This window comes from Triticum aestivum, chromosome 5B (genome assembly GCF_018294505.1).
Source record: "Triticum aestivum cultivar Chinese Spring chromosome 5B, IWGSC CS RefSeq v2.1, whole genome shotgun sequence".
In the NCBI taxonomy this organism is placed as follows: Eukaryota; Viridiplantae; Streptophyta; class Magnoliopsida; order Poales; family Poaceae; genus Triticum; species Triticum aestivum.
Window position 1 is genome coordinate 466,234,286 of NC_057807.1, and position 17,113 is coordinate 466,251,398.

At 44.1% G+C, this 17,113-nt stretch overlaps 2 protein-coding genes across 3 annotated transcripts; one reads left to right on the forward strand and one right to left on the reverse strand.

Annotated features, from left to right (window-relative positions):
- Nucleotides 1–5,394: 5,394 nt before the first annotated feature.
- LOC123116456 (uncharacterized) lies at nucleotides 5,395–6,266 on the forward strand. The gene has a single exon (XM_044537408.1). The coding sequence runs from the start codon at nucleotides 5,532–5,534 to the stop codon at nucleotides 5,934–5,936; it is 405 nt and encodes a 134-aa protein (XP_044393343.1). The 5' UTR covers nucleotides 5,395–5,531; the 3' UTR covers nucleotides 5,937–6,266.
- Nucleotides 6,267–10,738: 4,472 nt separating this feature from the next.
- On the reverse strand, nucleotides 10,739–16,217 carry LOC123112519 (NADH dehydrogenase [ubiquinone] 1 alpha subcomplex assembly factor 2). 2 transcript variants are annotated; one of them, XM_044533529.1, is made up of 9 exons: nucleotides 16,055–16,217; nucleotides 15,674–15,915; nucleotides 15,474–15,530; nucleotides 15,250–15,302; nucleotides 15,061–15,112; nucleotides 12,287–12,346; nucleotides 11,850–11,921; nucleotides 11,694–11,760; nucleotides 10,739–11,193 (listed from the first exon to the last, which is right to left on the reverse strand). In XM_044533529.1, exons 2-9 carry the CDS (start codon nucleotides 15,786–15,788, stop codon nucleotides 11,130–11,132), a joined length of 540 nt encoding a protein of 179 aa, XP_044389464.1. In that variant the 5' UTR covers nucleotides 15,789–15,915; nucleotides 16,055–16,217; the 3' UTR covers nucleotides 10,739–11,129. The 2 variants fall into 2 exon arrangements, with proteins under 2 accessions (XP_044389464.1, XP_044389465.1); XM_044533530.1 differs by having other exon boundaries at nucleotides 15,674–15,912; nucleotides 16,055–16,206.
- Between the last annotated feature and the right edge of the window lie 896 nt (nucleotides 16,218–17,113).

Consider the following 17,113-nt stretch of genomic DNA (forward strand, 5'->3'; position numbering starts at 1 on the left):
GCGGCACATTAATCCCGGCGAGGCCAGGCCGCAACCGGGGACGAGACACACCTACTAGTAGTAGTAACCGCTGCGCTGACCCTCGCATCAACAGCCAGTGTGCACGCACACACACGCGGTGCCGCTGCTACGTGCCGTCTCGCTAGCTGTGCACGCGCGCCCTCCTTTTCCACCGAAAGTGTAGGAATGGTTATGGAGGATTAGCCAGTATTTCGTCCGCCGCGCGTATATTGGTGTAGTACAGTACTGTATTAGCTGGACATACATACGTACACCGAATTCAATTCGCGCCTAGATAGACGACGCGCCCTCCCTTTTCCACCGACAGAGAGGAGGGTCCAAGAAACGCTCTGGAGCCGGTATTTTGTCCGGGTATCGGTGTACAGTAGCTGTATTATTAGCGGGACGCCGAATTTGATTCAAGCTTAGACAGGATATATATAAGTACGTGGCGTCATCGGGCTTCCGTTGGTGATGAGAATCCGTCTGTGGGATGGAGGTGGGCAATTAATTATACGGGCTTTTGTTAGGTGCCTCCGTGTGAATTTGGGATCCATACTCTCTTTTTTGCAAAGGAGCCCCTCAGCCTATTAAACTATCGGGCAGTGCGAAAACCCTTGTAGAAAAATGGAGATCACAAAAAAAAGCCCTTGTATAATGCTATTAAAATTTGGGTGAATTATATGGATATATACAAACATTTATTACATGGGATTGAGATGGAAAGAATTATACCCCAATTTCATTGTTTTAGTGAATTAGGTTTGCGAATTCGAGTCACTTTCGTAGTTGAACTTAGTGAAATTTACTCATGTAGTAAAAAATATTACTTGTTGTCACCATCACTTAAGAACATTTCAGAACACCACTATTAATCCTTGTCGGCGTGTTCACCCTCAAACTCTAGTTCCTGCAACAATGTCCATGCTAGATGCCATTTTGCTACCTACCACCTTTTCGACTTCCGAAGTAAAAAAAATGCAAATGTTCTCTTAATATTAATTTTGTTCGCCAAGCGTATCTATGGGTCATGCACGAAATTTGATGCATGCTAGATAGGATAAGATGTCATCCGTTTTGGCACGCTACATGAATACGTTGGCTACTTTTTACACTTGCTGACAAACTGTATGTGAAACGGAAGGTAAGTATTGGATTCATTAGAGATTGATAGGGATAAACCGACAATGTTGATGGTGTGCAGTGCAATTACAAGCTGGAGATTTTTTTTTTGATATTGAGATGAAAAGAAATATATCGATTTCAATTGTTTTAGCGAATAAGGTTTATGTATTTGTGTCCCCTTCTTAGGTGAACTTAAGTGAAACGTACTCATGTAGTAAATAATATTTCTTGTTTTCACCACCAGTTAAGAACAATGCAAAACACAACTATTAGTCACCGCTTTGCTAGTCCACCCACGCTTAATTTTGTCCATGGCGTGTATCGGGGGCTACGTGCAAAATTTAATGCATGCTAGACAGGATAAGGTGTCATCCGTTTTGGTGGGGCGTTGCATGAATTTTCTTTCCATTTGTTACACTTGCCGACAAACTGTCTGTGAAAGTAAGGGGACAATTATAGGATTCGTTAGATCTGGATATAAGCATACTGACAATATGAATGGTAAGTAATGGTATAAAAAGTTGGGGAATGATAAGTATATTGATTTAAATTGTTTTAGCAAATTAGGTTTGTGTATTCATGTCACTTTAGTAGATGAACTTCAGGGAAATTTCCTTAAGAGTACTTGAGAACAATCCAAAACACCTCTATTAATCGCCGACGGCAGACCACCCACATGCTCTAGTTCATCGCAACAATGTACATGATGCATGCCATTTTGCTACCTACTACCTTTTCTACTTCCAAAGAAAAATGCAAATGTTCTCACAATATTAATTTTGCCCGTCATGCGCGAAATTTAATGCATGCTAGATAGGGTAAGGTGTCTCTGCTTGTTATACTTGTTGACAAACGGTCTGTGAAACGGATGGAGTAAGCATTGGATTTGTCAGAGACGGATATAGATATACCAACAATGCGGATGGTGTGTAATGCTATTAAAAGTTGGGTTAAATTGTATGGATATATACAGTCATTTATTCTGTAATATTGAGATGAAAAGAAATATAGCGATTTTGATTGTTCTAGCGAGTTAGGTTTATGTATTTGTGTCACCTTCGTAGCTGAACTTGAGCGAAATTTATTCATACCGTTGGTTATCATCACTAGTAAGAACAATTCAAAACACAACTATTAATCGCCCCCTGCTAGGCCACCCCAAAGCTCTAGTTTTTGCAACAATGCATATGCTACATGCCATTTTGCTACCTACAACCTTTTTGACTTTGAAAGAAAAATGCAAATGTTCTCACAATATTAATATTTTTTGTTGATCATATCTATAGGCTAGACGTGAAATTTTAGCGAACGCTAGATAGGAAAAGGCGTCACCCGTTTTGGTGGAACATTACATGAGTTTTCGTCCTAGTTGTTACACATGTCGACAAATTGTTTGTGATATGAAGGGGGCAAATTATAGGATTTATTAGAGCTGGATATAGACATACCGACAATATGGAAGGTAGTAATGCTATTAAAAGTTCAGGGGGAGGGGGGGTCAATTGTAGGGATATGTACATACATTTGTTCCATGGTATTGAGATGGAAATAAGTGTATAGATTTCGATTGTTTTAACGAGTTATTTTTGGACAAATATTTTAACGAGTTAGGTTTTTGTTTTTGTGTCACCTTCATAGACGGACTTCAGTAAAAAAAAATAACATGTGGTAAAAATATTACTAGTTGTCACCATCACTTTAGAATGATTCAGAACACCACTACTAATACCCAACTGTCAGGCCAGCCCCATGATCTAGCTCATCACAACAATGTACATGCTACATCTCATTTTGCTAGCTACCACCTTTTCGACTTCCAAAGAAAAATGCAAAGGCTCTCACAATATTATTTTTGTCCGCCGCGCGTATCTAGGGGACATGCGCGGAATTTAATGCGTGCTAGATAGGATACAGTGTCATCCATTTTGGCAAGACATCACATGAATATTCTGGCTACTTGTTATACGTGTTGAGCAACAGTCCGTGAAACGAAGGGAGTAAGTATTGGATTCATCGGAGATGGATTTTAGATATACCGAAAATGTGGATGGTGTGTAATGCTATTAAAAGTTGGCGTGAGTTATATGGATATATATATACAGACATTTATTCCGTGATCTTGAGATGAAAAGAAAAGTCAGGGTTTATGCGTGAGTTATATGGATACATACATACATTTATTTCGTGACCTCGAGATGAAAAGAAAAGTTGGGGTCTATGTATTTGTGTCACGTTTGTAGCTGAACTTAAGTAAAATTTTACTTACATAGTAATAAATATTACTGTTATCACCACCAATTAAGAACAACTTAGAACACAACTATTAATATGCATGCCAGGCCACCCCACACTCTAGTTTCTCATAACAATGCATAAGCTACATGCCATTTTTCTACCTACGACCTTTTGACTTCCAAAGAAAAATGCAAATGTGAGATATCACAATATTAGTTTTGTCTGCGCGTATCTAGGCTCTAGGAATGCAATTTAATGCACGCTAGATAGAATAAGGCGTCATCCATTTTGGCCTGACGTTGCATGAATTTTCTTCCCATTTGTTACACTTGTCGACAAACTGTCTGCGAAAGCAAGGGGGCAATTCTAGGATTCGTTAGAGCTGGATATAGACATACCAACAATACGGATGGTAAGTAATGCTATAAAAAGCTGGGGTCAATTGTAAGGATATGTACATACATTTATTCCATGGTGTTGAGTGGGAATGAAGTATATCGATTTCGGTTATGTTAGCGAGTTAGGTTTTTTGTGTTTATGTCATCTTCGCAGCTGAACTTAAGTGAAAATTTCTCATGATATTACGTACTGGTTGTCATTGCCCGTTAAGAACATTTTAGAACATAGCAATTAATCCCTGCAAGTGAGGCCATCCTAGTTTGCCACACCAAATGTTCATGCTACTCTAACCTTTCAACTTCCAAGGCCCTGTTTGTTTGGGCTTTTGCTTCTGCTTTTGTCACCTTTTCACTTTGTTCAAAAAGCCATAAAAGCTCCTAAAATAAGTGCTTTTGGAGTTTTTATGGCTTTTGGAGTCAAATGCTGTTATATTGATTCATCAAAAGCCATAAAAGCTTCAAAATCACCTAATTAGGAGCTTTTATGACTTATTGGTTAAAGTGAAAAAGCTGCAAAAGCAAAAGCCCAAACAAATAGGTTCCAAAAAGGAATTGCAATGTTCTCCCAATATTAATAGTTTTTCCACCACATATATCTAGGAGCTAGACACAAAATTTAGTGCAGACTAGATAGGATATGGCTTCATCCAGTTTCGTCGGGCATTACTGAAAATTTATTGGTTGCTTGTTACATGCGCTAAAACACTATCAGAAATAGCGCCGCGGGGGGGGGGGGGGGGAGTACTTACATGGATTCTTGGAGTTCCATACATGCATATCAAATGTGTAGATGTTGTGTCATGGTAGTAATAGTTGGGGTGCATTATATAGATATATATTGTGGTATGAAGAAGTAACCAAGGTTGTGAGTGGGCACGTCCTGAACGCAGGGGCATCAACACCCACTTTTGAAAAAAAATGCATTTTAAGCATGTTTTAAAATGTCAAAAAATATAAAAGAAAATTTCATGCATACATGTTCACAAATGTGTGTGCGCGACACAAAGTTTTGTGAAAATGCCTTTTTGGTTTGCCTTCGCAAAAAAGAGAAATTCCAGTGCTTCTAAATAGCGTTTACGACATAATTTTTTGTCTTTTTTGCACAGGCCACAAAAAAGTGATTTTTCCGTGAAACTTTATGCACGCACATAAAACATGAAGACGTACCCGTGCAACTTTTTTCAGATTTTTTTTGCATTTAGAAATGTGTTTTTCAAAGTGGGTTCATATGTACCCGGGTTCATCCATGCACTTCTTCCGAGGTTGTGCTCTATTTTACGACACTCACAGAATTCCTATTGATTCATATCTTCTTAGAAAGAGTTATTCAACTTTGATACCAATTGCATGATTCAAGTGTGATATGTGACATTGCAAATCAAGGAGGTCCTCAGAATTGAAGGTTCCATTTGCAAAATGCATAAAAGTCTTGCCTCCTCCTCCGACTTAAGTAAAATTCACTCAATGTAATAAACAGCACCACTCGCTGTCAGCAGTTAGTAGGGACATAACTCATGGCAAACTAAACCCCCAAAAAGTTTGCAATTACACCCTTCATAAATGCCTTTCTTTTCTTTCGCCTCCCTGTCTCCCTCCTCTATTCGGTGCCGCTACTATTTAACCCCTTGGCGCTACAGGCCTACAGCCCCAACCTCTCTCTCTCTTTCCTCGCTTCTGTTTTTTACCCACCTCCTGCACCCACCAGGGAACAAGAATTCGATCCCATTCCACCCACTCGCGCCGCGAATTTCACCGCCGATCCGGCCGACAGCAATGGCCTCCTCCGCCGACGAGTCCCTGCCGTCGCTGCCGCCGATCAAGACGGCGCCTTCGCGGCCCTCCGACGCCGCCTCGGCCTCTCCGTCGCCGGCGTCGTCCACGCAGGAGTCGGCGGCAGCGGAGGACAAGACGACGAAGGCTGCAGCGGCGGAGCAGGAGGAGAAGGCTCCGTCGACGCCGACGTCGAAGGAGTGCAGGATCCTGCTGCCCGAGGAGTGCCCAGCGGCGCCGCGCAAGCCGCCGGTGCCCCGGCTTCCGGCGCTGAAGCGGAAGTCGCGGCCGACGCTGACGGCGACGACGACGGCACGGGTGTGCCTCACCGTCCCGCGGGACCTCTCCACCGTGTTCCGGTCGATGCCCATGCCCGTGCCCGCCGAGAAGCGGATCCGGGCGTCGTGATGGTGATGCTGCGATCTGGTCGACGCCCATGCCCACCCCGGTTCGGTCGATTGATCTCCTGGAGAATTCTCACAGTCTGCTTGCTTCTCTCCTCCTCTCCTCTCCTGGGTTCGTGGCCATGGTAAATTATGAGTTTGGTCTCATCATATACATAAATAAGGTGTTGTTCTTTGTAGCATGTGTGCTTCCTTCTGCCATGGCTATGTGAAATTCTCATGCAAGCTGTATAATAAGGTAGGTTGTTAATTACGGGCGGAAGAAGGTTGTAAGAAAATTCAGAGAGATCCTGGTAATTAATTAATTAATTATGATAGCCAGTAGTATCAGAAATTCAGAATTGTGCAATTATCTTCATTCCCCTTATGTCAGCCAGAATCCTCTTGTTGTCAATCGATCGGCGCTCAGAACATCCATGGCGGATGCGGCCGGCTGCCTGCTGCAGCTGCATGAAGGACGAGACGAGGCGACTAATCAATTCGGGTGGATAGATCCACCGTTCTCGCTAATTAATTCGGATGCCATGTCCGGTAATCCATGGAGATTTGGGTGCGGCGGGCGTGCTTTCTGGTGGTGCCGCCGTCCGGCCCGACGCCGAGAGAGAAGAGACACGGAGAATCTTCCATGCTAATCGGGACATGACACAGCTTCCTTCCCCCTCTCCTTTTCTCTTCTCCGGCCGGTCCAGTGGTGAATTATTTTCTCTTCTGAAGATCTTCATTTGTCTCTACCGTAACAGCCTGCGCGTACTGCGCAGTGCGCGCCTCCAAAATCCGGCAGTCTTAATTTGTCCCTACCGCAACAGTGTACGTAGTATGCTCCAAATTCTACTGTGCAGCTGGTTCATCCACACCACACGCACAGATAACAAAGATCCATTCGGTTGTTGTTGGTCTCTGGTTCTCTGCGCGTCTGAGTGAATGAAGTTGCCGGTGGAGTATATGACAAGTGAAATAAATCCAGAGCTTCCAGTCGATCGTAGGAACAGACGGCATGCAGGCGACGTATGCAGGGCCATCGTCCAGAGTCTGCCCTCAGGGGCTTTTTGTCCGGTGCTGCATTTGGTCACCACGGCTTCTGGCCTTGCTCCAAGCCATAACTGGCGGCAGTAACACACAATTACGCATGCCACATGTGGCCACCTGTCTGCCACACCGTATGGTTGGTACTAGGTGCATTGGGTGCCATGAAAACCAAGGCCCAAGAACTTGGTACGTACAGAGTGATTTTGTTCGGTTAAGAGTTATTCATCGTAGTGGCTCACATTTCTTTCTTTCAGTTCACCCAACCCGAAACATGAGTGATCAGATGGGCTAAAGTTGGTGCCCGCGTCACATGGGTTGTTCGTTACTTGCAGTTGCAGTTACGGGCGGTGCTGCTGCTGCGCCGAGGAACAGGCCTCGGTGCGCTTTTATCAGTCAGTCCTGCTCCTAGGAGCAGCCGGTGAGCTGACGCCGCCGGCGGCCGGCAGATCAGATCATGCACCCCCGAATCCACCTTTCTTTACATAGTTTTTCAGCTTGGAATGTCCTCAATTCTTTTTTTACTGTCGGCGGTGTCACCAGTTGACGATATGATATGCCGGTATACCGGTGGTAAACAGTAAAGTAATGGTCAGTAGGTATGTCGTGACGGCACGTCGGAGACACACTGGTTTTAGAATCACTTTTTGTTTTAAGATGATTTTAGAATCAGTCAGGAAGGAAGGGAGGTTGATAGAAATTGGCATTGGCGAAGTCAAATGGGGGCCCAAGGGCATGCGAGATTCTTCGGATTCTGTGGGGTGGGTAGAACGTTTTCCGTCGAGACTTTCCAACGGTAAAAAATAGAAAATTCTTCCTCCGGCCGTTGCCTGGTCCTCCTGCAGTTTCTTGCGGTAATTAATTAAAAGGCACCATGCATGGCCAGGCGCAGGCAAATGCTCTGTCATCGTGGTTGTAGTAGTAATTAACATCAGCTTTGGCTGGACCTCTATCTGCTCTTACGTTTCTCGTGGTAATTAAAAGACAGCTCATGCATGGCCAGCCAAACGCTGTGCGATCGTGGTAATTAACAGCACCTTTGTCACTAGTATGTTTCTTCAGTTCTTCTCGATGGCGCCCGCGTGTCAGTCAGGTCCGGTGTGGCTGCCTGCATCAAGAGGCATGTTGTGCACACGATGCAGACAACTTTTCAACTAAGATTCTCTGGCAATCAGTGTGCGTAAGACTGTAATGCCTAACAAAACTCTGAAGAAACTAACCGTCCGGATTGCTAATCTTAGTAAAAAAGAAAAAACTGTGAGGACGACGTCGACCGATCGAGCCCAGCAGAGAAGAAGCACCACTGTAAAATACGTGCGGCAGCGGCTGCTCGTGGCCACCCAGTTTATAAAATTGAACTCACCGATCGATCGATCAAACCCCCCATATAATTTAATCTGCTCTGCGATTGTGTTTTGACCTTTTCACTGTTATAAAGCGTGGTTCATGGCAGCTACATGCGACGGATTTTGCTTTAAGTGTGAGTGTCAGAGGCAGGCAGCCGCTGCCTGCACCAAGAGGCATGTTGTGTGACGTACGTACATGACTAACTTATTTTTTTACTGCGATTCTTCGGAGATTAGGATATGCGGCCTGTCATCAGCCGCTCTGCCTAGTTTATTATACATACAGGCTGATCCCCCCCACCTAATGCAGTACCGGCAAAAATAGAAAATGGCAGCGGGTGGCAATAGTGGCAACATTTTTCACCTCCGTCCGGTGGAATCCGAGCACAGTGTGCGCTGGTTCATGCTCATAGAGAAGTTAGCTATGCCTTTTACCTCTAGGGCAGGCTATTTGTACACACAGCAGGGAGGGATTGAGCAGTAAATCCACATGACTACGCACAATAATAAACACTGGGTTAATTAGACAGCTAGCCATGGTAGATCCAGACGTGGCCGCTTTACTCGGGCAGCCAGACAGACAGCCATATGTCTCTAACAGTAACAGTACCGCTGCGACTGAACTCACCCACCGTCACCAGCCGCTTCAAGCTTTGCTACAGTAACCAACCACCTTCCTTGCAAGATAAGCCATCCAGGAGCTGGCGGCCAAGGGCATCTTCCCTTGATTAGCTGCACGGTTTCTATCTTTCTTCTTTTGCTAGTATGTATCTTTCCTCTTCTTCTGAATGCAAGTCATTGTTCAGTTCCTGAAAACTTCCTTTCCATACATAATTCCTTTACCTATCTTTCAGACTATATGCTCCAAGTCTTGTAGTAGTACTAGTGCCTACCTATGCTGTATCCGTGAAGGCTCCAAGTGGCAAACACTGCCACTGCCGCTTCTGTTTTTCAGAGAGAAAATGGAGGTCCAAGTGGCACGAGAGAGAGCATGCTGCGGTTGCTTTCTGGGCCCCCGTTTCTCGGGCTTCCGTTCCACTCAGAGATGCAGAAGATAGAGTAGTAGTGGTAGTATGCGGCAAGAGATGAAACCGTCAGGGTTCGGTGATCAGAAAATTAAGGAAGCACACACTGCAGGCTCCTGCACGCAAAGTTGCTCGTAGGAACTTGGCATGAGACATACTCCCTCCGTTCCTGAATATAAGTCTTTTTAGATATTTCACTATGGACTACATACGGAGCAAAAGTCTTTTTAGAGATTCCACTATAGACTACATACGGAGCAAAATGAATGAACCTACACTCTAAAATATGCCTATATACATCTGTATGTAGTTTGTAGTGGAATCTCTAAAAAGACATACATTTAGGAACGGAGGGAGTATAAGGTACTGCCAAAAATAGCGTGATTTCCAGAAGCCTAGAACTAAAGGAATGCAGATGATATATGATCCTCCTCCTCCTCCTCATCGTTGTCGTCTTCGTCATGCTATGTATCGGATTCGACTGTTATGAGTATGTTTTTGGTCAGATGAATCGTTTCCTGTACACACATATGAATTATCAGGGGAATTCATGATGACAAGTTCGAACCTTGAGGTGCAAGCGACTGTTCCCTTTCTGAGGCTTCCGACTACTTGCTAGCTAGGCCTTTTGGGCAGAGGGGGCGTAGGACCGACCGTAGGGGACAAGCATAGGATGCCAAGGCCATCAGTCCAACAGAGCCCGGACTGCATATCCTGTAGCTAGCTAGATGAACAGCACATGTCATCTTTCGTCCTCTCTTATCCTGCGCGTTGTGGCCTTGTGGAGTGGAGGGCCGGGTCCCTATCAGGTATCAGGCTATCACCCCTGGTGATGAAAGAGATGTATGGTGTGCATCTTTTGTACTGTATCTATATGTGTACGCGTGTGTATCCAAGCACCAAGATGGCAAGATCCCAGCCAGCAAATTTAGATTCGCAGGCAACTGCAACGTCATTAACATCGACTGTGCGCTCAGAAGTAAATGCTCGCAAAACCCATGATATGATCTCATTTGCTGTTATCAACACAACAAGTGTTCAGTGTTCAGCAGGCCTGAGAATGCCACCACCTTCACCTACATCTGTTCTAACTGCAGAAGAGCACATCAGTTCACTATTCAGCATCGGTTCCAGACTTCGGGGACTCACGAGGCAGGCTTATGTTGCACCATCTTGAGTCACACACATTAGATAGGGATCCTGATCTGAAAGTGGGCAATATGGATCATCTGCTGTCGACCAGGGCAGCAATAACTACCGGAGGATTGTACTTGTGGTACTACTTAAAAAAAGTAATGAAGAAATACCTTTCTTGTGCAGATGTTTGGCTCACTATATACGATCGTTTATGCATATGACCAGTTTTCAATCATATATGTAATCATCTTAGCAGCGCTATAAAAAGGAGCCTGTGTATGAAACTCACATCATGCTTATTTATGCGCAATAAACCAATTTCAGCTGCTACATCGTGCAAAAGAAAAACAGACCTCTAAACTTCATAAAAAAGGTCTGATTAGTTGTTTTTCAAAGTTTTGCTATCAAAACTAGCACCGAAGAACTTGGCAAAAAACAAAAGAGAGGGTGCCTATGTTGCTTAGTGAGGGTGAGACCTCACTTAACTTTAACGGTTGACAAGCATACATTGTTGCACGACATGCAAAATTTCCCATTACTTGAATCAAAATGGTGAAGGAGAGCATAGCCTTAGAAGAATCCATCAGCAAAGATGTTGTCAGCAGGTAGGCCGCAGAAAAATGCTCAAGCAGAGATCCTTCATGTGCTGCTATTATAGGTTGGCATTCATGATGGTGGCAGCCAAGTCCCTGGTTTAAAGCTGGCACCAGTTCCAGTTGGTTCGGAAGACCTGAAACAAAATGAACATGGATTCAAATCAACAGAGTTAAATGAAGATAATAGCAGTGTGTTGCCTTCTCTTTTAGTTCCCATATTAGCTAGACTTGTTGTATGAACGGACGAGCTTTCTATACTTCTCCAATGCCCAAAAGAAGCCGGGGATGGTTTGCACTTAAAAGCCCAGAGGATATTGCTGGGCTCACTAAGAAATACAAAGATATTAGCGAATTCTTGTTTCCAATTCTCAGAATGTCGCACTCCATTTCTGTCCTCAAACCATATAGATCAATTTCATTTTACATATACTTGAACAATTCTATTGCAGAATCGCACTGAATTATTGGAGGCAGATACAAACAATACAACAAAAGGCAGGTCTTTGAAGAAATGGCACAATAGCATATGCTAGTCAGTGACTGGCATTATAGACTCAAGAAAATAGCTACTGAATAAATAATATCTCAACACAAATTACAACACTTAGAGAAAAACTTCTGTATTCGAACACACCTGTCATTATCTGTTGTGGCATCTTCTGCATCAATCGCTCCACTAGGCTTAGACACATTCTCAGGTCCTAAACAGTGCGACAGAAATGTTACGACACATATTTGAGCTGCACTATATCACAATCATAGCAGATACTAGCAAATAAGCCTATGTTACCTTTCTTGTTATCTTCAGATGTACCAGGGAACTGCTGTGTAAAACTTCTCAGATTTGGAGTATCTGTTTTCCCTATATTTGAAAGAACATCAATAGCAAACAATCAAAAGGAAATATAATGCAATATGATAGTCTTTATTTTTGTCCTTTAGTAACACAATACTAGTACAAACATATACCATTTTGCTAATTGCATACAAGCTTTAACAGTAACAAGACATCAGGTACTAGTTTCCCAGCCGTCTAGTTTCTAAGAAACACGTCTGGAAACTAGGCAGCGCAAATAACCACAGCTTATGTCTGAAAGGTTTTGGTGGAACAGGACGAATAGTAATCAGAGTTGTCGCAGACTAAACAGTCAATAGAAGTAACTCCAAAGGGATATACAACTGATGATGTAAAATAATGGAAACTACGGAGTAACATAAAGAACATACCGATTGTCTTGACTGGTCGGACACCAGCTCTTCTTTCCTCTTCTTCTTTCTTTTTAAGAACTTGATTGAACATAGAATAAATATGTGTCAGTGGAGCAAATACATGAAGCGACACACATGTAGAATTATATAATATATATAAGAGGACCTTGATGAGACAGAACTTATGAATAAGATCTTCTATTGCAATGCAACTAGAATAAAAGCTTCACAGTGGGCAGAAGGCATCTGGGACAATGGTAGGTAAGCATACATTTGCAAACAGTTTTTGAAAATACAAACAGGAAGTCAGATTACACACCGGTTGGTCATCACTCCCAACATGTTGGTCATCACTCCAACATGTTTTCTACTCCCTCTGCCCCGAATTACTTGTCTTAGATTTGTCCGTATCTAGACGAATCTAAGACGAGTAATTTGGGATGGAGGTAATATATAACTGGGTGAATCTACAGATATGTTTCACACCTGGAATGACATTCATGCAACTGACAGCGTGTAAACAGAGCAAGAAAGACAAGGTGGGGATAAGGAAGACGCCATCAGGATCAGGGGCCATAAATGTGCGCTTGGGTTGGAGAGCTGGAGTGAGTCTTTCAAGCAAGGTATTGAAAATGAACTGATTGTATGGTGTGGTAGGAGTGTCGGTGAGATGAATAACGCAGAACTTATAGAAATAAAACTGAAAGGTTCTATCTCCAATCTCGTTTCTGTTATTTTTCCCTGATCCCCAATTTCTACATGTGTTTGCAATATCTTGTACTTGAGGAGGAAGTCTTTATGCCAATACCAAGGACATAACAAAATGAAGCTGGCCTAAACTAAGGCTTGTTCATAACCATAATAAACTAAGTTTCAAGTGCATATTATTCCTGTTCACAATCAATGTAACATTGAAGAAACTGAAATGTCTGCATCGGGATTCCAACTAACTGGTGGGCTGCTTGTGGCGATAATTTTTTTAAGTGATTTTGCTTCATCCCACATTCCCTTAAGTTTTAATAGACTCTTGGCCCCAGACATAGATGTGAATGACATTATGCAGATACAAATTGGGAATTGGGAAGGAGACGACTACCTGGCGTGGAACTACACATCAGTTTGTATTTCTCTGTCAAATCCGCATACAAAGCCAGGATATTTAATGATTTTATTGTTCAATGGGACAGGAAGGGTGGATCTTCATCATCTTCTTCCGATGCTCACAAAGGATGGCTTAAGTTATGGAGCTGTGATGTCCCGTGTAAAATGAAGATCCATGCATGCGTGTTGCCCTCTGAAGCATGGCTGTCGGAGCCGAAATGGCTAGGAGTCCTAGCCAATTCGGCTCCGACAGCCATGCTCCGGACTAGGAGGAATATCAAGCTCAATGTTACATGCCCCTATTGCTACAGAGAGGAATCCTTCATACACTTCTTTTGGGGCTGCTGTTATGTGAGGGAAGCTTGGTTGGAGCTGGAGCATTTGTGCAACAAGAAATGGCCACAACTCTTGGGAAAGAGCCGAGAAGGCCGAGACCTGACGAGCTGGATGCTATCCCTATTTCGGGTTTTATCAAAGGATGACCTCTCTTCATACATTAGAATGTTATATGATTTGTGGCAGGAGAGGAATGCTGCCTCCAGAGGTGAACCTGTGCAAAATCCGAAGTGAGTAGCCAAAAGAGTTTGTGCCCTTGCTGGTGAATGGAATAAGTTTAAATCGGTACCAGTTTCCTCCAGTGTACGTGCCATTGAGAGATGGCTTCCTCCGCCTCACGGCTGGGTCAAAGTAAATGTGGACGGAGGGCTTGATGTTGGGGTGGAGCTGGGGGAGCAGGAGTAATGATCAGAAGGATTGACGGCTCCTTTGTTGCAGGGAAAAGCTCCAGGCTCCCTGATGTGTGTGATCCAGCACTTGCAAAGCTGTGCGCTAAAGAAGGAGTCATGTTGGCGAATCAACAGGGACTACATAAGATAGTGCTGGAGATGGACAGCCTGGAAACAGTGAGAAAACTGAAGAACGCTGCTACCGATAGATCGATATATGCTTTCCTGATTGAAGACCTAAAAGTTAGGTGTTCTTCCTTTTCTGAATTCCGGGTTGCATGGTGCCGTAGAGAGGCTAAAGGTTGTGACCATGTGTTAGCAAAAGCCGGTTGTTATTTGAATGGCTCGGGTGTGTGGTATGGGGTTCCCCCGCTGTTTCTAGAGCCATTGCTGTGTAAATACATGTAAGAAATAATAGACCATCTGTTCTAAAAAAAGAAAAGAAATATTATACAGTTCCCATTTAGCAGTCACAGTTAAAAGGTTTATCATCAAAGAGGATAACACACAACTCTGACCATGAGCATCATTCTCCCATTTTACTATCTAGTGAATGTAATGTGAAATACCGAATTAGCATAAAATGCATATAGTCAACCATAAGGTAGACTACAACAACAATAGCTAATGCATTCCTATGAGTGTGACCCAAACAAACAATAGGCATTACTCATGAGCAGCATAAGCAAATAAGTTCTGCATAGCATTTCAGAGTCATCAAACATCTTTGATTCACTCTAACACACACATTTGATGTGCGTAGCATATCTACACACTACAATGATGACATAAGATTAATGAACAATGATGCAAAACGTAAAAAACACAAGTAATAAACATGTGCACTGCTCCATATGACATAGTTCGAATAACATTATCAATAAGCAATACAAATAATGGGGAGCGAGTGAAGCTTAAGAACAAAAGCAAAAGAGAGGTTAGAAGTTGGAATCAGCAGATACATACGTTCAACATTTTGCTTCACGCGTTCACGCCTTGCCTCCAGTTCAGCTAATTCCTGTCTCAGCGTAGCAATACATCACATCAGTATCGGATGCAATGAACACTGCTGCTTCCCTTACTAAGTAAGGAGAAGTAAACAATCAATGCGCAATTTTCAGAGAGCCATGTGAGTGGCATGGTCTCACTCCTTACCTCTGGTGTTGGAGCTTTCTTTCTTTGTCCATTCAACCAGCAAATCCACTCAACTACAAGCACGACGCAACTATCAGATGATGTCTACCCACTGACAAATCCGAGAATATTGGCTCAGAATGAAGGCCATAAACCATACATGCCTGCAAAAACATTTGTTGGTACCAGCCGAATTGGAGAACTAAGAGATTCTCACAGGCCTAACAAGCGATAGGAGGCGTAACCTGGAACAGTGGTCGGGTCCCGGTCGCCCTTGAACTCAATCCACCGCTTCTCTTTCACTGCGTAATGCATCACGAAGCAGAAACACGGTTACATCAGGATCATTTTCATAGAGGAGAGCGCAGGTTCTTGTTGCAAGTGGAGAAGAGGAGCACATGGACGACGGGAGTGCACGGGGAGAGACGGGAGCGGGGACACGTACTGGCGCCGTCGACCTCCTCGACGCGGGAGAAGTAGTGGTTGCCGGCCCTGTCGACGCCCACCTGCGTCCGCGACCGGAACATCCCCAGCATCCGCTCCATCAACCGCTTCGACATCGCTCCGCCGCGCCCGCTTCCAGCCGCCTTCGTCTGTTCGCCGCTCGACGGACTAATTAACGCGACGCCACCTTATGGATCCCTCCTCCTCCGCTGGCCGCCGGCTGCTCAGGCGCGCCGCCTCCTGCTGCAAAAAGAGGATTGGAGGATTTAGGGATCGGGAGAAGAAGTGCGGGCAAGGGCACGTGCGCAGCATAGGAGACGCGCAGCAGCGCGAGTACTACGGAATGCAAGGATTGGTCCGTCGACGTCGAGATGCGACTCACCCTCGCTTCGACCTGCCGCGCCGCCGCCGGAGTTGGGTTCGCCGAGGGGAGTCGATGTTGCTGGGCGGCTGGGAGAAGAGCACGCCAGGCAGTTTGGGTCCGGGACTCCGGGTCGAACCAGAGCAGAGGGCACGACGACCGACCGGGGTGGGGCGGGTGAACCAAGTTCGGCTCAACCGAAGTAAAACCAAGTTGATTTTGAAAAAGAAAACAAACAAGTGCCTATTTGGATCATACAGGAATTTTATAATTCAATATCAATCCTTAAAAAAACCATTTAAGAATGTTATTTTGGTTCAATCTTTTTAGATTGTTTAATGCATTCACCTAACACGAGTTTCATAAAAAAAACTAGCAAGAACTCAGAACCACGTTTTTTTTCTTTTATAATTTGTCTGACCACCTTTATCTCACCCACCAAAATTTATTGACCTTTTTACGTTGTTGACGAACTTGCGGAATTTTTCCATCATAATAAGGCACAGAGAGTGTCAAACACTCCTAAACATCAAATCAAGGGTTGATTCTCTTCTAGGGGATTTGGTGAATCTCTGCCCTTTACCATATCCCCAACTTTCTTCTCTCATCCCTACTACCTAACCACACCATCAATCGTGAGCACACACATATAGAATTATTATTTTAAACATATAGAATTATTCATTTATTGTGATTGAGATCTAACTGTTTCTCTATTGAGAAACAGTAAAATGGAGCGAGGTACGCCTCCTCTCAGTGTTTTGGCTACGCCCGTCATCCGATCGCGACCTCAACGGACCAGATCTCTACCATCGTCCCACAACGCCAGCTTGGGCTTTTCCAATCGCCTGACTCAGTTCTAGGTAGGCAACCCACATGACGGGGCTGCTGCTCTGCAGAACGATCCAGACGCCTGCTCGTGAATTGGGCAAACATGTACGGATGTTCTATGGGCTTTCTTTCTCGTATTTATCTTCTGTGCTCGGCGTCCATTATTAGGCTCGGCGACGGAGCTCGGCTTTCTCCCTCCCGTAACCGCTGCTTGTCGTGCCCGTTTTCCTTGCGTCACCGGTGTGCGTC